The sequence below is a fragment of the Chelonia mydas genome, chromosome 11, assembly GCF_015237465.2.
Source record: "Chelonia mydas isolate rCheMyd1 chromosome 11, rCheMyd1.pri.v2, whole genome shotgun sequence".
In the NCBI taxonomy this organism is placed as follows: domain Eukaryota; kingdom Metazoa; phylum Chordata; order Testudines; family Cheloniidae; genus Chelonia; species Chelonia mydas.
This window is the reverse complement of record NC_051251.2, coordinates 23,250,656-23,278,376: the sequence shown is the minus strand read 5'-3', so window position 1 is coordinate 23,278,376 and position 27,721 is coordinate 23,250,656. Positions and strand designations below refer to the sequence as shown.

The following is a 27,721-nucleotide window of genomic DNA, read 5'->3' as shown; positions in this document are numbered from 1 at the left end:
ATCCTCCAGTCTACATCTGGGAAGTTAAAGTCTCCCATGATCATGCAGTTTCCATTAGTATTTACTTTATTAAAAACATTAAAAAAGGCTCTTTCTGTATCCAAATTATATCCTGGCGGTCTATAGCACACCGCAAGCACTATCCCAGGGGAGGCTCTAATAGTTTTCTTCTCCAATGTAATTTTTGCCCAGACGGACTCTGTCTTATCCATTCCATCACTTCTTATTTCTTTACAGTCTACCTCATAATTGATATACAGTGCTACTCCACCACCTTTGCCTTTATTTCGGTCTTTCCTAAACAGCACATACCCTTCAATACCTGTAGTCCAGTCATGACTACTATTCCACCATGTTTCTGTTATCCCTATAATATCTGGTTTCACTTCCTGCACCAGTAGCTCTAGTTCCTCCATTTTGTTACCAAGACTCCTCGCATTGGTGTACAAACATCTTAATTTTTGCTCACATTCTGTACCCTATTAGGCACGGTCATTCTACAGCCAGTATAACCTATTAGACTGGTATCCACACTGCCCTTCCTCCTTATATACATTCTCCTACCCACGGCTGTATCCTTTCTTACTTCGGTTCCTTCCCTCTCAATGCTAAAATCCGGCGTGGAGATTACCTGGACATCTCCCACCCATCTCCCCCAGATTCCTAGTTTAAAGCTCTCTTAATCAGTTGTGCCAGCCTCCATCCTAGAAGTCTATTTCCTTCCCTACTCAGATGAAGTTCATCCCAAGAGAACAGTCCTCTGTCCATGAATGCCTCCCAGTGGCCATACATCCCAAAGCCCTCCTGATAGCACCACTGCCTAAGCCATCTGTTGATAGTCATAATCTTGTCACACCTTTGTTGCCCTTCTCTCGGAACAGGCAGAATCCCACTAAAGATCACCTGAGTCTCGATTTCCTTAAGCGTCTTCCCCAGCCTAGCATAGTCTCCCTTAATACTTTCCAGCGAGAATCTAGCTGTATCATTTGTTCCCACATGAAGGATAATTAGGGGATTTTTTCCCGCTCCCGTTAGGATCCTCTTCAGCCTCAGGTCCACATCCCGTATCTCAGCACCCGGCAGACAGCATACCCTTCTATTCTCTGGATCAGCGCTGGTTACATGCCTGTCTATTCTTCTCAGTAAAGAGTCCCTGATCACATAGACCTGCCTTTTCCTGGTGACGATGCTATTCTCCAGTCTATCCCCTGTTCCCTCTGGCTGCAAGATTTTTCCATTCCTATTCTCCCTTGTAATCCCCTTCATAGAATCATAGAATATCAGGGTTGGAAGGGACCTCAGGAGGTCATCTAGTCCAACCCTCTGCTCAAAGCAGGACCAATCCCAATTAAATCATGCCAGCCAGGGCTTTGTCAAGCCTGACCTTAAAAACTTCTAAGGAAGGAGATTCTACCACCTCCCTAGGTAACGCATTCCAGTGTTTCACCACCCTCCTAGTGAAAAAGTTTTTCCTGATATCCAACCTAAATCTCCCCCACTGCAACTTGAGACCATTGCTCCTTGTTCTGTCATCCGCTACCACTGAGAATAGTCTAGATCCATCCTCTTTGGAACCACCTCTCAGGTAGTTGAAAGCAGCTATCAAATCCCCCCTCATTCTTCTCTTCTGTAGACTAAACAATCCCAGTTCCCTCAGCCTCTCCTCATAAGTCATGTGTTCCAGTCCCCTAATCATTTTTGTTGCCCTCCGCTGGACTCTTTCCAATTTTTCCACATCCTTCTTGTAGTGTGGGGCCCAAAACTGGACACAGTACTCCAGATGAGGCCTCACCAATGTCGAATAGAGGGGAACGAACACGTCCCTTGATCTGCTGGCAATGCCCCTACTTATACATCCCAAAATGCCATTGGCCTTCTTGGCAACAAGGGCACACTGTTGACTCATATCCAGCTTCTTGTCCACTGTAACCCCTAGGTCCTTCTCTGCAGAACTGCTGCCGAGCCATTCGGTCCCTAGTCTGTAACGGTGCATGGGATTCTGTCGTCCTAAGTGCAGGACTCTGCACTTGTCCTTGTTGAACCTCATCAGATTTCTTTTGGCCCAATCCTCCAGTTTGTCTAGGTCCCTCTGTATCCTATCCCTACCCTCCAGCGTTTCTACCTCTCCTCCCAGTTTAGTGTCATCCGCAAACTTGCTGAGGGTGCAATCCACACCATCCTCCAGATCATTTATGAAGATATTAAACAAAACCGGCCCCAGGACCGACCCTTGGGGCACTCCACTTGATACCGGCTGCCAACTAGACATGAAGCCATTGATCACTACCCGTTGAGCCCGACAACCTAGCCAGCTTTCTACCCACCTTATAGTGCATTCATCCAGCCCATACTTCCTTAACTTGCTGACAAGAATGCTGTGGGAGACCGTGTCAAAAGCTTTGCTAAAGTCAAGAAACAATACATCCACTGCTTTCCCTTCATCCACAGAACCAGTAATCTCATCATAAAAGGCGATTAGATTAGTCAGGCATGACCTTCCCTTGGTGAATCCATGCTGACTGTTCCTGATCACTTTCCTCTCCTCTAAGTGCTTCAGGATTGATTCTTTGAGGACCTGCTCCATGATTTTTCCAGGGACTGAGGTGAGGCTGACTGGCCTGTAGTTCCCAGGATCCTCCTTCTTCCCTTTTTTAAAGATGGGCACTACATTAGCCTTTTTCCAGTCATCCGGGACTTCCCCCGTTCGCCACGAGTTTTCAAAGATAATGGCCAAGGGCTCTGCAATCACAGCCGCCAATTCCTTCAGCACTCTCGGATGCAATTCGTCCGGCCCCATGGACTTGTGCACGTCCAGCTTTTCTAAATAGTCCTGAACCACTGCTTTCTCCACAGAGGGCTGGTCACCTCCTCCCCATGCTGTGCTGCCCAGTGCAGTAGTCTGGGAGCTGACCTTGTTCATGAAGACAGAGGCGAAAAAACCATTGAGTACATTAGCTTTTTCCACATCCTCTGTCACTAGGTTGCCTCCCTCATTCAGTAAGGGGCCCACACTTTCCTTGACTTTCTTCTTGTTACTAACATACCTGACGAAACCCTTCTTGTTACTCTTAACATCTCTTGCTAGCTGCAACTCCAGGTGTGATTTGGCCTTCCTGATATCACTCCTGCATGCCCGAGCAATATTTTTATACTCATCCCTGGTCATTTGTCCAGTCTTCCACTTCCTGTAAGCTTCTTTTTTGTATTTAAGAGCCGCAAGGATTTCACTGTTAAGCCAAGCTGGTCGCCTGCCATATTTGCTATTCTTTCGACACATCAGGATGGTTTGTCCCTGTAACCTCAATAAGGATTCTTTAAAATACAGCCAGCTCTCCTGGACTCCTTTCCCCCTCATGTTATTCTCCCAGGGGATCCTGCCCATCAGTTCCTTGAGGGAGTCAAAGTCTGCTTTTCTGAAGTCCAGGGTCTGTATTCTGCTGCTTTCCTTTCTTCCTTGTGTCAGTATCCTGAACTCGACCATCTCATGGTCACTGTCTCCCAGGTTCCCATCCACTTTAGCTTCCCCTACTAATTCTTCCCGGTTTGTGAGCAGCAGGTCAAGAAGATCTCTGACCCTAGTTGGTTCCTCCAGCACTTGCACCAGGAAATTGTCCCCTACATTTTCCAAAAACTTCCTGGATTGTCTGTGCACCGCTGTATTGCTCTCCCAGCAGATATCAAGGTGATTGAAGTCTCCCATGAGAACCAGGGCGTGCGATCTAGTAACTTCTGCGAGTTGCCGGAAGAAAGCCTCGTCCACCTCATCCCCCTGGTCCGGTGGTCTATAGCAGACTCCCACCACAACATCACCCTTGTTGCTCACACTTCTAAACTTAATCCAGAGACTCTCACGTTTTTCTGCAGTTTCATACTTGAGCTCTGAGCAGTCATACTGCTCTCTTACATACAGTGCAACTCCCCCTCCTTTTCTGCTCAGCGTGTCCCTCATGAACAGCTTATATCCATCCATGACAGTACTCCAGTCATGTGAGTTATCCCACCAAGTCTCTGTTATTCCAATCACATCATAATTCCTTGACTGTGCCAGGACTTCCAGTTCTCCCTGCTTGTTTCCCAGGCTTCGTGCATTTGTGTATAGGCACTTGAGTTAACCCGCTGATAGCCCCTCTTTCTCAGTATGAGGCAGGAGCCCTCCCCTCTCGCGTGCTCCTGCTCGTGCTTCCTCCTGGTATCCTACTTCCCCACTTACCTCAGGGCTTTGGTCTCATTCCCCCGGTGAACCTAGTTTAAAGCCCTCCTCACTAGGTTAGCCAGACTGCTTGCGAAGATGCTGTTCCCTCTCTTCGTTAGGTGGAGCCCGTCTCTGCCTAGCACTCCTCCTTCTTGGAACACCATCCCATGGTCAAAGAATCCAAAGCCTTCTCTCCGACACCACCTGCGTAGCCATTCGTTGACTTCCACGATTCGACGGTCTCTACCCAGGCCTTTTCCTTCCACGGGGAGGATGGACGAGAAGACCACTTGCGCCTCAAACTCCTTTATCCTTCTTCCCAGAGCCACGTAGTCTGCAGTGATCCGCTCAAGGTCATTCTTGGCAGTATCATTGGTGCCCACGTGGAGAAGCAGGAAGGGATAGCGATCCGAGGGCTTAATGAGTCTCGGCAACCCATCCTGTATCCTCCTGGGGCTCATATTTGGTGTAGTCTCCATTGACTCTTCCCCTTTTCCTATAGGACTAGCCCATCTTCTCTTCTTCCTTGTCCTTCCACCTTCAATGACTACCTGCTGAGCCCCTTCTTCATTTTCCAACTCTGCAAACCTGTTCTTGAGCTCTATTTCTCCTTCACTAGCCCGTCTTTTCTTCTGCCTGGTTCTTTTAGTCACATGCTTCCACTGACCACTTTCCTCACCCAGTCTTCCCTCAGAATTCATCAGTCCTGCTTCCATCTGCAAATCTGAGCTTTTCCCTTCAGATACCTCATCTCTTGGCTCCATAATCTGCTCAAACCCCTTCCTAAACTCAACCAGACTTTCCACCTGCATCTCCAAACTTCGGATCTTTTCCTCCATCAACTCTATCAGACAAAACTCTTACCAGGTACCCCCTCCAGGATCATGTACATACTGCACCTTCCACATCCAGTCATTTTCATTGTGTCTTCCACGACATGAGTCACTCCCACTGCTGCTTCTGTATCTGTCATAGCCTTCCCACCTAAATCCTGTTAATCTGGGAAACACAAACCACAGCAAAACACCACCACCCACAGCAAAAACAAACCCCAAACAAGCACCGCAATACAAACTCCCCTTACAAAACTCCCACTCAAACTCCCCTGTTTACAGCTCTGTTTGCTGGCTCCTGTGCCGCTTGATCTTAATCTAGATAATAAGGTATATTTAATTAATTTAATTTAAGAAAGCCCCCCACCATTTTGTGAACTGTGAAAGTAATTATTACTAGAATATGTTTCAGATTGTAGTTAATATTTTTGTAAAATGATTCCTTTTAGTTTAAGACAAATATTATCCACTTGAGGTCCAATCGTTAACTGACTCTGGGCTTCAAAACATCCCTGTGAAGCTGTGTTACTGATCCCATTTTACAGATGGGGAAACTCAGGCAGAGATGTCACGTGGCAAGTCAGTGACAGTGCAGTTCCAGACTCCCAAAGTCATGCTAATTTTTCTAAATCATGCTGCCACTCTTTAATATAGACTATTATACATCTTTATCAGGCAGTAGGATGAGATATGATGTTGCATGTAAAATGTTGAATAATGAATAATGAATTTTAAAATTACATTCACTGGTACTTATAGATATATGCCAGGACTAAGGTGTTGGCCTCAAGTGAGTCCTTTGTACTAGTTCAGTGCATTCTGCATTTGAAGACATTTCCATTCAGTGAGCTGAACATGCTACTTCTAGCTTCTTGAGAATGGGCTAGCCAGATGTAAAGTCACCAGGAAGCTGGTATCAAATGAGTCCTGTTACAGGCCTTTGGTACAGTGCATTTCAGGACTCAGCTCACTCTGCCCAAGTATGTTTTATATACATTTTTACTGTACTAGTCAAATCAGTAAAGAACCACAAGCTTATTCTTAACTTTGAGTTATTGTTTATCACCCATCTGAAGAATATCATTACAAACCCTTTCCATCCCTCTGTCATCAGCAGACTCAACAATTGCTACGTTCTTTTGCTGACTGCCTTGCTACTGATTTAGTACCCACTTCTCTTTAGTTTCTTATCAACATATTTTACTTCTCTGTGGTTTTGAGTCTCTTCTTCCCTCACTAATGCCCTGTATTTCCACTGATTCTACAGTTTCTATCATCAACTCTACATTGATTCTTTTGTTCTCCTCTCTCACCACACTGTCCTTTCCACTAAGCCACAACCCTCACTTATCCCTCTCAACTTCTTTTCTCGGTTTCTCTTCCCTCACTGCTCAGTGCCTTTGGAGAAAAGTCTACATTGTCTTGGGGGGAAATCCAAGGACCCGGCTAACTTTCTCCACTGTAGATTTATTCTTTCTTCATTCAACTCTTCCTTGCCAAACGGCTTTATTTTTTCTCCTTAATTGACTCCTATCCTGTAATTTCTGTCACCTTTTCTCTACCTTTAATACCCTTCTCAGATCTTCTCCAACACTTCCTCTTATCCCACTCTCAGCCTGTGATCTTGCCACGAGAATGTGGATACAATGTAACAGTTCTCTTTTCCCTTCCTTCATCCTCCACTCCCACCCTTACTCACTGAATCTTAAATGTTCCATCTACTTTCCATTGCCAATCTGACTACTGTACTCATCTCTTTCAGACTCCTGATCTCTCTCCGTCCCGCTCACACCCTTATTTTTCCTCAATCTCTTCCTTTCTTTTGGTTCGGTCCCCTTTGCTTTCAGAAATGATGCTGTTTCACCTATCATGAATAAACCCACCTTCACGCCCTCTTACTTCTCCCATTTGCTGCCAACCTCATTGTGCTTTCTGTCTATTCTCACTATTTGACTTTCCTACCAATAAATGGATCCTCTGCAATGGGGCTTCTGCCTCTTCCAGTCAACTATGACTGCTCTCACTAAGGTCACAGGTGACCTATCTCTAGTCAAGCATCCTTCTCCATCAGTCTGCTGCATCAGCACTGTCAATCGTCCTCAACATTGCCTTCTTGTTTTTACTCCCTTGGTTCTAACGATACTTTGTTCAACAGGTTCTCCTACTTTCCTGGCTGCTTTTTCAGAGTCTTATTTGGTGATTTCTTCTTCACCCAACTGCAACAGTGTCCCTCAGAAGTCTGTGTTCCTGGCAACCTCCACTTTAATTACCACCACTGTGCTGGTGACTTCCAAATCTGCCTCTCTACCACTGAACTGTCCCCTTCAGATCAGCCTCACATCTGTCTTTCCAACCTCTCTGCCCTGCTGGGTTATGCTTCTCACACCACCCTCTGCTCTGATTCCAGTTGTCTCTTTGTTATGTCTGACATAGAATGTAAATTCCTTGGGACAGTGACCTGCCTTTTATTTATCTCCAAATGCTGCTCACAGCTTTGTAAATAATGAATGATACCTCCATGGACCAAAATTCAGTGTATCAGCTGTTTTCTGGCTGTGACTAAAAGGTAGCTAGAAACCTCTGTGTTAGCTCCCAGTTTTCTAATACACTGAATTTAAAAAATTTGGGTCCTTATTTCTAAAGATGTCACTGGTGTTTCAGTATTAGTACCACTATCTCTCACCTTTCTTCCACTGACAGCCAAGTAATTGTATTATATGGAATCCAGATAATATTGTTGCCAAAAGATGGTCCTGGGAGGTAAGAGAGCTGGGTTCTGTTGGTGGCTTTGCCACAGCCTTCTTATGTGACTTTGGGCAAGTAACTAAATCTCTTGGTGATATGAGAATGCTTCCTTCCCTTGCCGGACAGTTTTTGATCTTTTGCTCATTATTGTTTGGAAAGTGCTTTGGGTTTCCTGGGTTTAAGGTATTATGTAAGTGTAAAGTATTATGATGTGCCCCTACTATTTTGAATTCTCTACCACTGAAACATGGGAAATCACCCTTGTTAAATATTTTCCGAAGATTAAGACTGACCCTTTTAGTATTGCTTTTAGCTTAGCTCATTCCCCTTTCAAAATGCACAGTACCTTGAGAGATCGTTATGACAGGGCCTGTATTAAGTGACGTTGTATAACAACGGGTACATGCCCTATGATACATAGTGAAATTTGAGAGATTTTTCCCCTGCCAGATTACCAGGTTCATTTTATTGCATCATTTTAATTCATATAACTATTGTTATTAAACATCGATACTTTTTAAAAAGAGAAACATGTATCTTGCTCTTCTGAGCAAGTTCTATCTGTTTTACATCTCTTACTGTTTTCAATAATGTATCTTTCTCATACAAATAACTGAGACTGTCAGCAAGATAAGGATCAATGTCAGGTATATCTAAGTATGTTTCTGACTATACCTTAGACTCTTAAGTAACATGGATCTCTTATTGAAACTAAACCCAAATACAATATATGTATCTGCACAATCAGATGATTTACAAGGGCCAGATCTGCTCCTCCATTTTACCTCTTTTGCAGATTCAGGGTGACTGAAACATTTCAAGAATTTGCGTCAATTATGGTATATTGTCTCAGTCGAAACAAAGAAAAAATTTCAGAAATGTTTTCATTTTTCAGGCTGGATTCACAAGGGGATTTAGGTGCCATTCACCAAACAGAAGAGGACGAAATGGTGGTGGTGCCCCCCCCCTTATACCCAATAGTAGAGTGGTAGGGCATTCACCTGGGATGTGGGAGACCCTGGCCTTGGAGCAGAGCCTTGAACCCAGGTATCCCTCCTCTCAGGTGAGTACCCTCACCACCAGGCTATAGTGTATGCTGGGATGGGCCTTTTTCAATCTCTCTCTTGTTGAAGCTGTTCCACTTTGTATAAAATACCTGAATAGTCATTGGGCCAGAGAGAGTGAGAATGGGTCTAGAGCCTGGTGGTTAGAGCACTCCTCTGGGAGAGGGGATACTCACCTCCTCCTCCTTGAGTTTGTGAATATAGTTCTTCATTTCCATTGCTTTTCTTAAAAAGATTAAAAATGCCCCCAAACCAAACATTTTATTTCAAACAAATGAAATGTTTCATTTGACCAGAAACAAAATTTTTCTGACTTTTTCATTTTACCAAAAATTCTGACTAATTTGTTTTGGTTCAGCCAGAGCCAAAAGCTTTTTTTGATTTTTTTGGAACTGCCAGCAAACCAAATAATCAATGATTTTTGGATGAGTACTCTGCCATAGGGGATTCCCAAGTGGCATAATTCCAAACTTTGCTGGCTCTACACCTAAACTTCCTGCCACTCCCAACATAGGGGATGGGAGTACTGCTAAACTCAGCCAGTACAAAGAGAAGTTTTGGCTGGCCCCCAAATCAAAGGAGCACAGAGATGATGTGAAGCCACTTTTGTCCCCTCTTCCCCCATTGGGTCCTGTGCCAAACACAATTTGGCTAGCCAGGAGGATCTGAGCCATTGATTAATCAGCCCAGATAACACTCTTGTGTGATGGAGAAATAAACAGTACTATCACCATTTTACAAATGGAAAAATTAAGGTGGAGAAATTGGAGGCTGAATCCTGGTCACAAAGGTAAATTTCCCATTGGCTGAAATCAGAATCTAGTCCTAAATTTCTTGTCCAAGTTCACAGAGGAAATCAGCGTAAGAGCTCAGGAATTCCAGGCTCCCGGTCCTGTGGTCAGATTGCTAGACCATACTTCTCTTTAGCCATTTCTAGAGAGGTTTATAATGTAACACTAACAAGCACTCTGTTAAGTACACACATGGATATGGAGGTTCAACAGCTCTAAAGGCACTGCCTCCTGCTCAGGGTTAAACCATATTACCAGGGCAGAGTTGAGAAGTATGTGTTACCTTTGTCCATGCTGTAGCTGTTGTGTAGCCAAAAGACTGTCGTTCCAGCACCTTTCATGCTCTCATATCCAAATTTAGAATATATTCATGTCCAGTTTCTGTTTCCTTTTTACCAACTGAATAATTACAAGCATTCAGTCAAGCAAAAATGAATACAAGATCATTTCAAATATGTGAGAATCAAGGAAAATGGACCAGAGACGTTCTTATTAGCTTAAGTTTTCCCAAACATGTAGTGAAAAAAGTTTGCATAGTAACATCAAGCTTTTTACAGTTTTGCAACTGCCCTTAAGAAAATGGAATATATATATATATAATTGATAATGCTTAACAAAACTCAAAAATGCAACAGATGCAGCCAAAAGTGCATGTCATTTTGAGCAGATCTTTACAGAACAGACCTTCCATATTGTGTTCATCTTTTTCCACAATCACTGCTATGACAATCTGGTGTGTTTAACAGTTGTTGCTGAGTAAGGGAAACTGGATTGTATATGATTTTCCCATGTCAGCTGAGAAACACATCGCTTCCCTCTTTGGTGGGATAGCTGTACCATTATTACTTACAATAATGTATAAGAATACATTTTAATGTATAGATCCCCATGCCTAAAGCATTTTACAAGCCTTAACTAAATTACTAAAAATAAAATGATAATGGTGTTGTGCCTATAAAAGTCACAGGACCCAGAATACTGAAACAACATAAACCACCAAATTAGAAAACTAAAAGATACATGAAATTCATCTTTAAAATCCACATACATTATTACTATTTTTATATCAGGAAAATAGAGAAGAGCTAAATATTTTACAGGGAAAATGTGGAAGGGGGATCACATGCTCACATGGGAAAACACATAGGAAGGATCTCTGTGGGCAGGAAAAATCAAAAAATTCCCCTCATAGCATTTCTTCTATTTTGGTGAGTGCAGAATTTGTCTCCCCTCCCTCACCCAATTCTCCTCAATCTCTCCAATTGCCATCAATCTCAAAATCTATGTAGACGCCTAGGATTCATTACGCGTATATGGCCATATGTGAAATGGCCATGTGCCTCCCCACAAGTTGTAGGGCAGTTACAGCTGCCAGCTAACCTGCCAGCTCCTACACAGTGTGACTCCAACACCGTCCCTCACAAGCGATTGCCTCTGGGACCCCTGCCCTCCTCCAAAGGAAAGGGACATGCGCAATTATGGAGGGGCTCTGCACATCTTGGGATTACATAGTCTTTGCTGTAGGTCTGTGTAGGGTTTGGAGGGCATGCTTCATGGCCCCATCCCTCTTGCTTGATTCTCCCCATGTGTGGCTGCTGGATACCACAGAGGGGGGGAATATCCCCATCCCTGAGAATGGGTGCAGGAGGCAGCTGACTCACCTATTTCTGTGCAGGTGGGGAGAGACCTTTGCTTTAGACTAGATCTGGCTCTGAAGTAGGTGTGGACACATGCCACTTGGCTACATATTCGGAGCCTCAATCTAAGAGGTCCCATTGACTTTAACTTACTTGCACTTGCTCAGCATCTCTCAGCCTTAGGCACACATTATGTAGATCAGGTAGTCTGCCAATAGTAGTATCAGGTACTAAACACCTGTAACTGCCTGCCTCAGTGGAAGATTGAGGCCATCAGTGAATATTCATGACTCTTAAGAATTATCCTAACACAGATTATCTTCCTTACAAGCTTTATCACTACCACTTTTACTCCTGACAAGTCTGGCTCCTCACTTTGTGTTGCTATTTTCCAGCTCTTCTTAAAATATATGGCCACTTAGAAATTAATGACAGGTTTCAGAGTAGCAGCCGTGTCAGTCTGTATTCGCAAAAAGAAAAGGAGGACTTGTGGCACCTTAGAGACTAACAAATTTATTTGAGCATAAGCTTTTGTGAGCTACAGCTTATGTTCAAATAAATTTGTTAGTCTCTAAGGTGCCACAAGTACTCCTTTTCTTTTTGAAAGAAATTAATGGTTCCATTCATTTCAGCTGGACATTTTGAAGAGAATTAGAGCATTAGAAGTACATTTTACACATCAGCTATCCTTCCAGAAATGGATAATTATTTTATTCACATGGATACAAGCAGCTTGTTGGTATTTCAGTCCTGGGTCTTTGTAATTTAAAAGTTGTTGAATTTTCTCTGAGTCAGTATTCTCATCCACTTTAGTTTATTGGAACCATCATCATGAAAACTCCTGGTCCACAGATGTGAAACAAATTACATGGCTTATGCTGTTGCATTCCACTTTATTGTTGGGAACAAAACAAAGCTGGGGGATATACAACTTCTTAAAGTAATTATTGGGGCGGGCAGGTTAATCTAATTTTCTAGACCTCAAAATTTCTGAAGATTTTAAGCCTAGAAAAGTACCGTTTTAAACGTTAATTAGAAGATACATTTGTTTTAAATCAGTAAACCAAAAATATTGACTGAATTAGAAATTAATACATGTAGAGCTGCAGATCTCACTTAGCTTGAGATTTCCTGAATGATCTAATTATTAATGTTTCATATACAGCATCTATATGATAAACCTACAGATTCATTTTACGTAATTAGTCTGTGGAGGAAATACACCACTACTTCTGAACTGTCGATTTTCCTGTAACACAAGAAGGAAAACAGTTCAAGTTTCTAAATAATAAATTAAAAACAAAATATTTTAAAGACATCTGGTCCACATCTGTCCAAAGTATACTACTTTAAAGCAGAGTAATTAAATGCAAGAAATATTATAATCACACCTTAGAATAGAGAAAATAACATCTTCCATTTTTTATGTAATTTACCAAATTTTGGAAATTTTTATTCATTTGTGGTGTCTTTTTAACCTCTCATTCTGTCATAATAAAGAAGATGAAAGCTAGATGCTAGTCCTTCTTTTAAAATAACCAATCCAGTGTTTTTAAGACCTTGACTGCAGAAAAAAAAAACATTCTAAATCTTTAGTTATCTTCAGATGAAATTATAAATGTTTACAGATTATTTCTTATCCATTACTAAAGTAACTTTAACCCCCCCCGCATTAGTTACTTAAAGCCCTGATGGTGCAAAAAGACCCCCACATCAGATGTGTTCTTTCTTCTGTATCCAATGCACTAAAAGAATCAGAAACTTTATAGTCTTAAAATATCTAGTCATAAAATTCCATTTGGGAATTTTTTAGCAAATGCATTTGACTAACATATTGCTTCTGCAAAAACATTTCTTTGCCTATTGCCGGGGACAGTGTAAATATCCTAGGAGCATAATGGAGTAAAATCTCATTCCATGGACAAGTTAGTGATAGAAAAGTAAGGGGGTTGTCATTTTATTCATAAAAATCTACAGAATAATATTTCAATGGTGTCACCTTCTGTGGTGTGGCAGCGGGGACTCACCGGCTCCCATCTCCAGGTGCTCCAGCCGGTGGAAAGTTTGATAATACAGTGTTATCAGAAATGGGTCAAGTTGGGTATCATTCAAAAGCCCTTTCTCCCTCAAACATAATGGTACCAAACATGACAAATCTAGAACAACTATGTAGATATATATTTGAGAGAAATGTTTAAAAATCAACATTTTTTAAATTATACTTCAAACACAGATTCATTGTTTACATTAAAAAAAAAAAACCCTCTTGGTAATCCTAGGGAAGTTAAATGTCCTATATGTCAAGGTTATTCACCAAAGTCATTATCAGAGTTGTCTCTGTCTAGGGCACAGCTGCTAGATACGTTGTCACACTGATTCTCGTGCTACACTTGCACAGCTCCATACAAGGCAGTCTGCTGGCCAAACATTTGCAGGCCGATGAGCATCTTCTCTTTGCACATAAGCATTTAATTAGCTGAAGGATTGGTTCGGGAATGTATGGTATTTCACACATAACTAGTGTGATCCGTCCATCCTCCAACACCCATCCAGGCCTGACAGGGGAGGGTAGTTTTGGATGCACTGGATCATCCTGGGTCCATTTCATTGTTTGATCATTTGCCTTCTTGATCGCAGATAGAAATGCATACCTTGTCAGAAGGAATTTTTCTTTCTTTGTCTGTTTCTTGGAAAACATCCACCAAGGTAACTTTGCAACTGCATAATAATGGTCTTCAAATGGTAAACTTGGCGTATGAACATATCCAGTGCATTTATGACTTCATCAGTGACTGTCTCAGCCATTCCAAGCATCTTCAGAGAGAGGAGAATCTTTGGAGGCTAAATCAAAAATCTTCTAGTAAGTTAATTTGGTCTTTCCAACAAGCCTTCCAGTAGTGTCACATCCTGAAAGTGTCTGAGAACCTGGCAGTACCGTGTTTTTAATGGTCCGAGTGAAAGGAAAACATCTCTGAGGGATATACAGCAATTCCGTTCCCCAGCAGCAAGCACAAAAACAGAATCTTGCAGAAGTCTTGGGTAGCATCTCACAGAGAGCACTAAAACATCTGTGTCTTGTGCAAAAATCCAGAGTTTAGTAGCACCTCTCTTTGTGGCATTGACAGCATGCAGGATAATTTTAGTGTCAGCCTCCTCATGGGAACTATGAAGAAACTCCACTGAACAGTGCAAGGCATCCGCTTTGTTACACAATGCAACAAAGAAATTCTTTGAACAATTCCTTGCATGCTAGGGTGTTTTTTCTGCAAAGTATGCAATTAACTAATCCTTCATTTGAGTATGAGACAGCTTCTTTAATGTGACATTGAAGATGTTTGTGGAGTCAATGATTTTGTATTGGACAGGTGAAATAAGATAGTCTCTCTTCTTGCTAGTAGTATTTTAATTGATTCCTCTACATATGTGTCAAATATGAGGTGGATTATGTCATTGATCCAGTATATTCTCTGTAGCTTCATAATTAAATTAATCAGCCAAATCTCAACAGGCATTAACAGTTTCTGGTTTGTTGAGAACTTATACCTCAGCCATTTATGATTACTATATTGAAAGGACTCTGCTGGCATAAGATACCAGTCACATTGTCACTGGGTGCTGGTTTAGGAAGACCAGGCTAGATATGTATTAGTGTACTTTAGTTTGCTTTTCGTTTGGCACGTATGCCTTGTTCCATCGATTCAAACACAGATTGTTGTACTACGAAGAATTTATACTTTCCCAAAGTCTCATGTAGATCAACATCATGGGGATTACCTGTCTGTGGTTAGCTCTGAAAAAATCCCTGCTATGTTCACTTTGATTTTCTTTTAAGTCATTTACAGCTTTAGTCTTTTCTTGATTGGAGACCTTAGATTGACAAACCTCTGGATAATGCTTTGGGTTTTGAAGACTTCAAACAAGTCATGACCCAAAGTATCCATTCACTTCTCATCACTTGGACCTGTTTTGTCATGATTAATAAGCGCTGGTCTGTCGTACTCAGATGTGCTGTCAATCCAAGTAAGCTCATCCTGTCCTCTTCTTGGCACTTAGCTGAACCTAATGGTGCTTGATTACTTCTGGGAAAGTCATTCCAGCTGTGCATAATATTTCGTTCAAAATTCAATGGAGTTCTGGGGTTGTCAGGAAAAACTGGGCTTCTGTGTTATGCCCACCAACCCCCAAATAACTTTTTTTGCTGCGTTTTCATGCTCTAGAGCTTTATCTGAAACAAATGCCCAGCAGGGAATTAGCGACCTTTAAACACTCCAATTTCCGTCTTTAAATTCTTCCCATGTGTCTGGGGCAGACTTCACTACACCTCTTATTTCAGCAATTTACTAGGCAATCACTGCAGAATAGTTGGTTAGATCTAAAGCAAAAAAATATTTCACAAAGTCTTCCAGTCCTGTCAAATGCAAATTCCAATTAGCACTCCGGACAAATGAAATAAAGAGAGCAAAGACTCTCCCACAGCTAACACTTGTCCTGGCATCTTCGACTTTTCCTGGTGCTTGATGTACTTCCTCCGCAACCTTGCCAAATTCAGTGTATGGGTGCAGTTCATGTAGCACACAAGCTGTCACTGAGCCACATGTTTAACCAGGTCCCCTACGGTGGTATTCTCCAAAGATTCAGATATTAGCTGGTATTCTTTGCTCCCCACTAATGTCTAAAAATGATCAAGACCATAGTAAAAACAAGGATTTTGTAATACATTTCTTTGGGATTGGGTAATGGGGTAGCACCCACCTCTCACGAGCATGCCCTGGTTGAGTGCGTGTGCCTGCACTCTTGGTTTGTGGTGACCTCTGTTGGTGGTTCTCAAGCACCGAGTCAGCCAAGTCTCTCACACAGTCTGTATGTGAAGCAAACCAGACCTCTTCCGGTATATACAGACCACCGGGGCCTATCCCAGTACCCCTCTGTTGGTATCTCTGTAGCCCTCCCTGGGTTCAGTCTTTAAATAGTCCTAGCCCAGGTATGGGGCTGTACCCCCAGGGCTTCCTCCATGAAGACACTATCTTCCTGCAGCTCTTCCTCAGCTCAGTCCTTACTCAGTCGCAGCAGCCAGCCAGGAGCCCCTTCTTGCACCCCCAAGCCCTGCCAGCAACTGATCTGCCCATGGTCCTACTCCTTCAGCCAGCCAGGAACACAGTTCTCACTCCTCCGCTTCCAGGCAGCAACTGACTGACTCTAGCCCTACAATTCCTTTTATGTGAGTCTGTGGGGCCCTGATTGGCTCAGTTTTCCCTGCAGCCTCCCTTATTGGCTGCTTCCCCACAACCATGCTAGGCCACTGGAGGACTTTCCTTCTACTCCTCTCTGGGATGGGGTGTGGTAGGACCCTGTGACCTCCAGCAGGGAGCCTCTGGGCCTAGTACAACCCATCACTGTGATTGTAATTAATTATGTTATGTAATGTATGTTATGTAACTATATGCATACTGTTTACAAAGGTATTCCATTAATTTCAGGCTGGATGCTGACATCTTAAGCAGTACCTCATTAGAACTCTTTTGGCATTATAAACAAAGTTGATAATCAATACCACTGAACCACTTCTTTCCTAATGATACTGGCAAATCAAGTCAAAGCACTCCTTACATGTATAGTAATCTGTAACATTAAAAAAATTAATCAGGTATCATGTTCTGAGCATGTTCTGTTAATCAATGGACACAATTTTACTTTGTGAGGGCTGCATGTTTGACATGCCTGTGTTTAAAGTATAATTTTAAAAAGCTAATTTAAAACATTTTTCTCAGATACATAGCTACATAATTGTTCTAGGTTTACCTTGTTTGGTACCATTGTGTTTGTGGGAGAAAGGGCTTTTGAATGATACCCAATTTGTCCCATTTTCGATGATACTGTATTATCAAAATTTCCACCAACCAGAGGACCTGGAAGGAGGCGGGGGAGGGGAGGGGGAAAGCAATTCCACACCACACTGCAGAGGGTGACACCATTGAAAATCTTTAAATTTTTACGAATCAAATACCCCCCTCTTACCTTTCTATGGTTAACTTGCACATGGAATACACATGCTCCCTGACTAAAAAATTAGTATGATTTCAGTGTTGTCTGTTGGTGTGGCAGAGATATGCTTATAGCTGGGTGAAATAAATATTTAAATCTATATGCTATCTAAGCTGTTAATTTAAAGAGCGAACACAAGGTCTCAGAAAGATGGGCTAGGGAAAAGGCTTAAGACTCTAACAAGGCTGATTTGTGGTCTTGAATCCTGGGCTGAGGAAAATAAAAGTCCATATGGCATAAGCCATCATGCAGGGTGACTGAGCAGAGGAGGAAGTCATACTTAGGGGACTGAGCCTGAGGTCCCCAATACCAAAAACAGAGGTTAAGATAAACCTTACTCTGATAAGGTAAAAAGTTTTCTACAAATAAACATAACCTAATTCAAGGTAAATTCTGTTTGTTTATTTCAAGGGAACATGACAAAGACCCTGAGAGTTTCTTTAAAGTATTACTGAAACTTAAGGAGATGGACCTACCTTTTCATGTGTCTGTCCTTGGAGAGACCTTCACTGATGTCCCAGGTACCTTTTTGAATGATCTAATTCTTCAGGTGGCAGAAGCCAGACAATTCTAGAAGTTATGGGGTTGGTAAATTACATAGTAAAACAAAAAGATGCTGGTATGTTATAAAGTCAAATCTTTATATTAAAAATATTTCAGCGCTCTTTGATATTGCTTGAGAGTATAAAGCCATTTATTTATGATATGTGTTCCATGTAATGCATTTATATGGATGTAAAATATATAGATGTAAGAGATTGGATAGTTCAGAGAATTATTAATGAGATACAGAGACTTTCAACTCTAGGTCACTGGTCTGAATTGTGCACTGACCAAAAGTCATTACTATTTATTTGATGGCAGTTTGGCCTATATGAAATAAGTGAAATGCGTCTTAGTTCACTTCCTAGTGGACAAGTGTTAACATCATAAAGACTACCATCATAATTGACACTAATTGTTGACATTATCAGCAGAAAGGACAAGATGTGGATGACAATGGAATTAAACTATCCTCTCACCCTTAGAGTGGTCCCTTCAAGTTATACTTAAGTCATATATTTATATATTTACATACATACAGAGAGAGAGAGTGACAGAGCATGTCAGATATTCAGCTGGTGTGAATTAATGTAACTACTGACTTCAGTGGAATTTTGCTAAGGATCTGCTCCGTAATATTTCTGTGCTGTCATTTGAAATATCTGAAATACTGCTATTGTTGTTTGTTATAACTGATGTGTCAACTATGTGCTTGGGCCTTACCAGGAACTTTTTGTTGACTTGAACAAACATACCCCGAGTTTATTGCAATTTTTTTTTTCTATTTCTGGGTCAATTGCTCTATATACTGTTTAACCTCTGACCAAGTTTTTGTTCTCCACATCCTTAGCTAATAGAATTGTGACCTTGCGGGATGCTTCTTGATATTTGTTGAAATTCAACCCCATTGCCTACATGGTTTTACATTTTCTGCAATTGCCCTGCTTTAAGTGGTAATGGTTTTCTTCTTGGAGATTTTCAAGTAGAGGCACTAGACACTAATTTAGTTTAAATCTAGGGATCATTTACACCATGACCGTGTCTTTATACCAATTCTATAATACCTTTGGTATAAAACTGGCATAGAGACTTGGGCTATATTCAAAAAAGGATTTAGGCTCTTCAGGGCCACTTTAGATGCCCAAATCCCAGAATCAGGCCCCACTGGGATTCAGAAAGCCCCTGCTCAGCTCCCCCCCCCCCCCCCGAATCCTGTTGGTGCCTAAACTCTCCTAATACCTAAATTTGTGCATTAAGAGTTCCCTAAGTGCCTATGTTTCTGCCTCTGAACCTATGCACTGCAGCCCCATCTCAGGCATCTGGATGCCTATGTCCCAGAGCAATGCATGAACTGGGGGAAGATAGACATTTCTCCGTGTAACTTGTCAGTGCGTTCAGTAAGTATGTTCAGACCTCACCTACTGGACTGGGCCCCTACAGAGAAGCTCACACAAAATCCAAATCTCTCCTCGTGTATAGTCCAGTGGTTACAGTGCTCTCTTGGGATGCGGTAGACTCCTGGTTCAGTTCCCCTCTTCACCTGTGGGGGAGAAGGGATTTGAACAGGGATCTGCCACCTTTATGGTGAGTGCCCTAGCCACTGGGCTATGGGATAGTCTGACAGGGGCTCCCTCCATCTCTCCTGTTGAAGTTGCTCCACTGTGGATAAATAATTTCAAAAGTAATTGGAGCAGAGGGAGTGGATCCTGGATCTTTTACCTCCCAGTTGAATGCTCTAACCTGCAGGCAGCAGAGTCATTTTCATGCTTGCTCTCTCTATCTGACCCAACGATTCTTTCATTATTTATCCACAGTGGAGCAGCTTAAACATTGGGCGAGAGAGAGAGCAAGCATGAAGATCCAGTCCCCCTGCTCCAATTATTTTTCGAAATTATTTCACCACAGTGGAACACTTCAACTGGAGAGTCTGACTGTCAGACTCTGCAGATCCATCAGAGGGAGCCTGGACTTAGGCACCTACTTCTGAGAGAGGGGCAGGGCTTACCACTTACCCCTCAGCTTGGCATCTCTCATTGGTTATCAGAGATGAGAAGGCGCCAAGTATACTGACTTTTGTGAATCCCATTCTAAGGCACCTGTCTCTCCCCATTCATTGTATTGGGAGCCTACAAGTGCCAAAGTCAGACTTTGTGAATCCCAGTGATTTTTTAGGTGCCTACGTTTCTTTGTGAATGTAGCCCTTGAGCAGAAATAGACTTCAAACACTCAGTGTGATGATCCTAACAGGAGCGTATGTAATATGCTGAGTAAGTGGTTATGCTGCCAGTGGCTGGCCCGCTTGCAGGCTAAGAGGCTACTACTGCCATCATCCTTAGAGGTAACAAAGATCATGGGTTCCATCCCCAATGATGAACCAAGGTGAGGCATTACGTTATATAGCTAATATATTTGAAATGCTACAAAAAGTGTCCAGTTTTGTGCTCTGACAATTAATGGAATGCAGCAAGGCATTTCAAATATATTAATCTGATTCATTAACATGTGACTGATCTCTAGGGTACTAATGTGACTCCTTTTCCCTAGTATTCAACCGTCTTTAATGTTTTTATCCTGACAACACTTCTGTGGGATAGGGAAGTGCCATTATTCCCACTTTACAGATGGGGAACTGATGCATAGTGAATAAATGATGTGCTCAAAGTCATACAGGAAGTCTGCAATGGAGCAGGGAATTGAACCAAGGTCTCCCAAGTCCCAGGGTAGCATTTTAACCACTGGACAATGCTTCCTGTCTATATAAGTGATGTTTTTTCTTAGCTTTCATATAAGGTCCAATCCAGCACCCATTGAAATCACTGAAAGACTCTCATTGGTTTGAGTGGGCACTGGATCAGGTCCATAGTGCACGCTTCCAACTGTCCCACAATAAAGACACTCTAATTTAAAACACTAAGTTTGCATCTCAGTGTAATCCCGATGCACTCTCATTTCACATCAGCATAAATCACCCTGGTGTGGCATATCTGTCTAGACAGATAATCTCCTGGAGAGGAACACTGCAGCACATTTAAACCAGCAACCACCAACCTCCCACTTCCAGTTACTCTTATGGCAGGATCCAGGTCACTGATCATCAAAGGTGAAATGACATGCCTTTATGCAAATTCTACATAAGTGACCATCTTACACCCAAAATCAGTAACAGAATATAAATAAATATATACAATTTAAGCTAAGTAGTTAAAATCAGTACGTCCCTGATCCTGAGAGTTCCCAACTCCCACACTGGAAGTTAAGGATATCAGCACTAAAGCTGGTCAGAAATTCTCTGACGGCACGTTTTTCCCATCAGAGAATGCTGATTGATTGAAATTGAAATGTTTCGTGAAGACAGTTTGATTTCAGCAGCATTTAGAAGGAACCCAATCTGGTCTCCATCAGAAATCTGCCTGCTTTCCTGCCAGCTCACCTGCCCAGCTCCTTAGCAACCCACCTGGTGACCTGCTGGGGACCCCAAGTTTCCAGGCTCCTGGGTCCTTGGAAGCTTGTGTGGTGGGCTGACAGGGAGCCTGAAAACCCTGAGAGCCAGAACTCCAAAGCTCTGTGGCCCCTGGCACAACAGGGGTCCCAGGTTCTGGCTCCCCTTCAAGCCAACAGGCAGGATAATGGGGAACTGGGAGCTGGTAGGCCCTGGGAGCACCAGCTCCCTAGCTACCAGGCTCATAGCTTCAGGGAAGCCACCAGGTGGATTACCCCAGACCCAGGGCTTTATTCTACTTCACAAAGTCTTTCAAAATATTTGGTTTTCATGTCAAATTGAAATGAAAACACATTTCAAATTATCAAAATTCTATGTGAAATGGAATTACTTTTCTCCATACAGCTCTAATCAGCACATCTAAGAAGATGCTCAACACCTCCCAGAACCAGGACCTTGTTTTCTGTTGGTTAAGGCAGGATTCTGTATTTGCCTTTGTTATAACTGGTAAAAATACTAACACCTAACGCTGTGTAAAATGCCTCTTTCTGTGTGCTTTTGACTTTAATAATCTCTTCAAAGTAGTAGGGGAGAAATGGAATGTGAAACAGAGATATTGTATTTAAAATAAAATTTAGGGTTAAGAACTCCTGTGGAGAGCTTCTGGTTTATATCTATCATGAAACAAGTCATTAATCTTTAATATTTGCATATAATACTCTTCTGTACTTTGCTTCTTTTCCTGGCTTGTGAGGTCAACTGTTCTGTATAAAGTTTTACACAATTCAAAAAGAACTGGAGCTAATTCTGACTATACACAGCTTATGTTGGACATATTATACAAATAAACAGTAAGAATAATGAAACCCTATTTTGGGAGTATATGCTGTAAATTAAGTAGCTTTTTTAAACTAATGATGGGTGAACCTCAAAACATTGGTAGTTTGGCTCACATATAAACCTGCTTTGTATATTTTCACCTCTTGAGTCGGTAAAATTGGGCTTGAAACAATTGGTCTTAGAACAAGCTTATTTGTTAGATTTCTAGTATTTCCTGCTTCCTGTTCAACCAGAAATATCACAAGAATAGTCTTCTTTCTAGTATTCTGGCACTTCCTCCTCTGGCACTAATAGGAAATTAATCTGGTCTAAAATAACTATGTGGACCACTGAAGTTGTTCGATTTCATTTGAGCATTAGGTGAAGATTGTTGGTCCCGTTCTTCTGTGTTGGGTTGTTTGTTTGTTTTTTGCCCAGTTCTTCTTTTTATATTACTTTATGAAAGCCAGTTCTCCAAAGGCAAGTCTTCAACAGAGATGCTCACTTGTGCGCTTAGCGACCTCTGGCACAGGAATTTGGGGCACTCTTCAGAGAGAAAGAAAAATTCAAAAGTTTTACTGTACAGTACAGAATTCTTCACTAGCCACATGAAGGCAGTGTGCCTTGCACTCTGGGTAAGACAGAAGGAGTATGACTTATCCTTCATAGAATCATAGAATTAGAAGGGACTGCAAGGGTCATCTAATCTAACGCCCTTCCAAGATGCAGGAATTGTTGTGTCTAAACTATCCAAGACAGATGGCTATCCAGCCTCCTTTTGAAAAATGTGGGTTATATTTTCCTGGTGGCTCCAAGAGGAGTACTGGCTACTGTATCATTTATCTGCCTTTTTCAAGGTGAGTCTTTTCTTTGGTATTCTGTTAACTGTAACAGGGTCCACGACCCGTCCCTCTTCCTGGGGCCCTCTTGCTGCCCCAGTAAGGCTCCAAGAGGGTTTAGGCTTGTGCAACCCATGTCTTTATTTACCTACAGTTATCCCACCACCAGTGTCTATCTATTTACAAGCTTTACAGGATTATTCAACCTCTTTTACAAGCAGTCAGCCTTCAGCTAGGAGGCCTTCGGTTCTCTCCCTCACTGACTGACTGCCTTCTCCCTGGCTGCCCCCTTGGCTTCTGGCTCCCTCCAAGCCTTTATAGCCCTTGGCTTGTCAGGCCAGCAGGTGTTGCCAATCCTCAGGCCAGCATCAGGCTTTTTCCATCAGCCCCAATCTGCTTCTCCTGATTGGAGCTGACTGGGCAGGGGCTAATTAGATGCTTTTGCACCAGCACCCTGCTACATAACCATTTTGTGTTAATTTTGTTTCACTCTCTCCACCAGTGGAATGAGGAACAGGACAAGCAGTTACACGGATATCTGGACCAATGACAGGTCTAAGGTGCAACCTCTAACAGCATGCAGTTTTCTGTGTAGCTTCTGTCATTGATATTGAAGTGAACCATCATGGCTAGAAATACAGAAACTCTCATGAACTATAGTGATGGGAGTAATATAGAAGAATCTAATGACATTCAAAGCTTGCAAAGCTCATCTTTTCCCCAAATATTTGAAAACGGGGGGAATAATAAGTATGGAGAATTCTTGTGGGGAAAGGGAAAACTGAATTTTTAAGTTGCCTGTCTTACTTCTGGTGGTTTATATTTACCCATACTATTCACTTCGGATACGTTTTTAAATTATGTCTAGGGTACATACAGCATATGGATAATTGTCCTTTCTTAAGCATTTTTATAAATCCAAACAAACAAATATAGAAACTGTTGTAGCCATCCTGGCTAGAAATGGGTGCTATATATGACACAAGAGCTAGGAAACTCACTTTCTGATGGCAAACAGCACTTGATTTTAGCACTGATTGACTGACACATTGGATCTTAAAATCACTACATTATTATTATCAAAAAGAAAAATTATTTTAAATAATGTTCAGAGATTTTAAAGTGTGTCTGTTAAAATTGTTTCCTTTCCTGAGTTAGACTAATATAGGAGGAAGGGTGAAAAAAGTAGCACCAGATTCTAAGATATTTTTTCTGTAAAATATGTGACACATACAGAATATATGATGGTGTCCTGTGGAGACAAGTTTTATTGGCAGTCATTTTGGATGATGCTGCGTATCTTATTTGTAGCTTCTTGTGGCGAAGAGAATCACTAGCCAGTGTGCTGCCTTCTGGCTAGGAAGGGCATTGCAGGGTTTCATCCTCTGTAGTCCTGCTGACCAGATCCATCTATGGTCCCCTCTTGACTTGTGACTCTGCCCTCCAGCCGTGTCACCTTCTTTCTCATTCCTTCTGGGGTAAACCAGGATTTTTACCCAATAGTCTTTCTGGCCTCTAGTGTCTGGAGTCTTCTGGCTAGTCCTCCCAGTGAGGCTGGAGGGGAACCCAGTACCTCCCTCTACTATGTGTTCCAGCTCAGGGACCTTTGTGGCAAGTGGTTACATTCTGTCTGGTCAGACCTCTTGCTTCTTCCTAGCCTACTTCCTCCAAAGTGTTCACCTTCTCCTCCAGGGGTTCATATTCTCAGCAAGAATCTGCCCTAGGTTCCAGCCCCTAGTCTCAGTATTCAAGGCACCAAAAGAGAAGAAAGTAAATTAACAGAAATAAGGATCGGTTCCAGCTTCTCTGTCCTACCTGGATCCTCCAGCAGTCTGTATTATTGCTCAGTGTTCACAGTCAGTCCAGCATAGCTTGGTTTTCTACAGTGCTCCTTTCTGGGAGATGAGGGTCAGAGGTCTGTCCACCTCTGCAGTCTGGGGCCTTATGAACTGAGCTTCTCCCTTTTGTAAGCTCTTCCTCCAAGATTGGCATGTGTCACAGGGTGGGGCTGCCTGAACCCAAAGCTGCTCTTTAACCCTTCCTTGCCTGGTTTCGGGGTTGTATACGCACACTTCTGCACATCATGAGTAATGCAGATCGTCCCAAATTCATGCCAATAAAACATAATATACCAAAACCTCATGTTTTTATTGTCTATCTGTCCATTCATCCTCATATATAAATAGACTTTATATAAAGGGCAATGTGATGAAATATGATTCATCACAATGGATTTGAGGGGCCACATTCCCCGTGAATGTCATATGTGGGTCATCCCTAACAAGTGCCAATAAAACTTATGGCACATACTTTACTGAAAATTTATTTAATGACTTTTTCAGGTGTTGTTAAGGAATTTAAAGGTATTGTATTTTATATCCTCTCGTTATAAGACTAAATTCCCTTAGTATCACAAGTTCTTACTTTACATGCTTTGGAGACAGAGGAAAATATAATTGATACATTTTATAGAATACCTTAAAAAAGCCAAAATCCCACTATTGAGGAAGAAGGCCGTACTAGTTAAAATAACAACCTGGTTTAGAGGCAATGAGGAAGCAGCCATACAAAATTTAAGTATATATATATATATATAAATTTTGCATAGCCACTTCCTCATTGCCTCTAAACCAGGTTGTTTATATATAACAAATTGAATAAATGGGAGGTTGATAGGAATGGATATAATTCAGAAGATAGGAATTGTAGAAAATTGATAAGGGAAGCAAAGAGACACAAGGCGAAATCTATGGCCAACAGAGTTAAAGCTAATAAGAAGGAATTTTTAAAATATGTCAGATACAAAAAGAATCCTGACAATGGTATTGGACCATTAGTAGATGGAAATGGTAGAATTATCAATAATAATGCAGAAAAGACAGAGGTATTCAATAAATATTTCTGTTCTGTATTTGGGGGAAAAACAGATGATACAATCTGAATATATGGTGATAACAACATTCTTTCCCTACCATGAGTATCTCTTTAGCATATTAAACAGAAGCTACTAAAGTTAGACTTTTTTTTTAAATCAGCAGGTCCAGGTAACTTCCGTCCAAGAGTTTTAAAAGAGGAGCTTGCTGGACCATAATGTTGCTTTTCAATAAGTCTTGGAGCACTGGAGAAGTTCCAGAAGACTGGAAGAAAGCTAATGTTGTGACAATTTTAAAAAAGGGTAAACAGGATGACCTGGATAATTATAAATCTGTCATCCTGACATCAATCCCAGGCAAGATAATGGAGCAGCTGATATGGGACCATAGGTGCTAGAACTAGACATGCTGGGGGTACTGCTGTACCTCCTGGCCTGAAATGGTTTCCATCATATACAGGATTTATACTTTGGTTCAATGGTTCTCAGCATCCCCATTATACAAATTGTTCCAGCACTTCTGTACAGGACTCGATTAATAAAGAATTAAAGGAGGGTAATGTAATTGATGCAAGTCAACATGGGTTTATGGAGAGTAGATCCTATCAAGCTAACTTGCAATATTTTTTTTGGTAAGATTACAAGTTAGTAAGTGTAATAGTAATAAAAGTGTTGACATAATATACGTAGACTTCTGTAAGGAATTTGACTTGGTACCACATGCCATTTTGATTAAAAAACTAGAACAATGTAAAATGAACATGACACACATTAAATGGATTAAAAACTAGCTAACTGATAGATCTCAAAATGTAATTGTAAATGGGGAATTGTCATCAAGCATGTGTGTTTGCAGTAGAATTCCTCGGGGACTGCTTCTTTGTCCTACACTATTTAACATTTTTATCAGTGACCTGGAAGAAAACATAAAATAATCACTGATAAAGTTTGCAGATAAAATGAAAATTTGGGAAGTGGTAAATAATGAAGAGGATAGGTCACTGATTCAGAGCCGTCTGGATCACTTGGTAAAATGGGCAGAAGTAAACAATATGTACTGTAATATAGACAAATATAAGTGTATATATCTAGGAACAAAGAAAGTAGGCCATACTTACAGGATGGGGGACTTTATCCTGGGAAGCAGTGATTCTGAAAAAGATTGTGGTGGATAATCAGCTGAATGTGAGCGTCCAGTATGATGCTATGGCCAAAGATCTAAGGTGATCCTGGGATGTATACACAGGGACATCTCAAGTAGGAGTAGAGGTTATTTTACCTTCATATTTGGTACTGGTGGCTGGAATACTGTGTCGAGTTCTGGTGCTCACAATTCAAGAAGGATGTTGCTAAATTGGAGAGGATTCAGAGAAGAGCCACAAGAATGGTTAAACGTTTAGAAAACACACCTTATAGTGATAGGCTCAAAGAGTTCAATCTAAAAGAGAAGATTAAGGGGTGACTTGATTACAGTTTATAAGTATCTATATGAGGAACAAATATTTAATCGAGCAGAGAAAGATATAACATGATCCAATGGCTGGAAGTTGAAGTTAGACAAATTCAGACTGGAAATAAGACATTTTTTTTAACGTTGAGAGTGATTAACCATTGGAACGGTTTACCAAAGGATCATGGTGGATTCTCCATCACTGACAATTTTTAAATCAAGATTGGATGTTTTTCTAAAAGATGTGTTGTAGGAATTATTTTGGGGAAATTCTATGGCATGAATTACACAGGAGGTCAGACTAGATTATCACAATGGTTCCTTCTAGCCTTGGAATATTTAAATGAATCGATGAGAATCTATGAATAAAAATCTAAATAATCACCTATTTCAGTGTACAATATTTCAGGACCTCCAGATCTAGAAGCAAGTGTTGTGTATCCCACTGGAAAGTT

The 27,721-nt window shown here is 41.5% G+C and overlaps 1 protein-coding gene across 19 annotated transcripts in view; it reads left to right on the top strand.

The window, feature by feature from the left end:
• The window catches only part of GTDC1 (glycosyltransferase like domain containing 1), a 298,462-nt gene that overhangs the window by 234,247 nt on the left and 36,494 nt on the right, over nucleotides 1–27,721 (top strand). For 9 of the 19 annotated variants that reach the window (XR_005227437.2, XM_037913104.2, XM_037913107.2 and 6 more), the window contains 2 exons: nucleotides 17,716–17,825; nucleotides 21,692–21,793. The exons of 3 other annotated variants lie outside the window; for them this stretch is intronic. Coding sequence is in view for 14 of the 16 variants with exons in the window: in XM_037913104.2 (XP_037769032.1) it covers nucleotides 17,716–17,825; nucleotides 21,692–21,793 (212 nt within the window). In the remaining 2 variants the exon portion in view is untranslated. Of the gene's footprint in view, nucleotides 1–17,715; nucleotides 17,826–21,691; nucleotides 21,794–24,147; nucleotides 25,505–27,660 lie in introns of those variants that run through there. 7 more of the 19 variants (XM_043525655.1, XM_037913111.2, XM_037913108.2 and 4 more) reach the window with 4 other exon arrangements.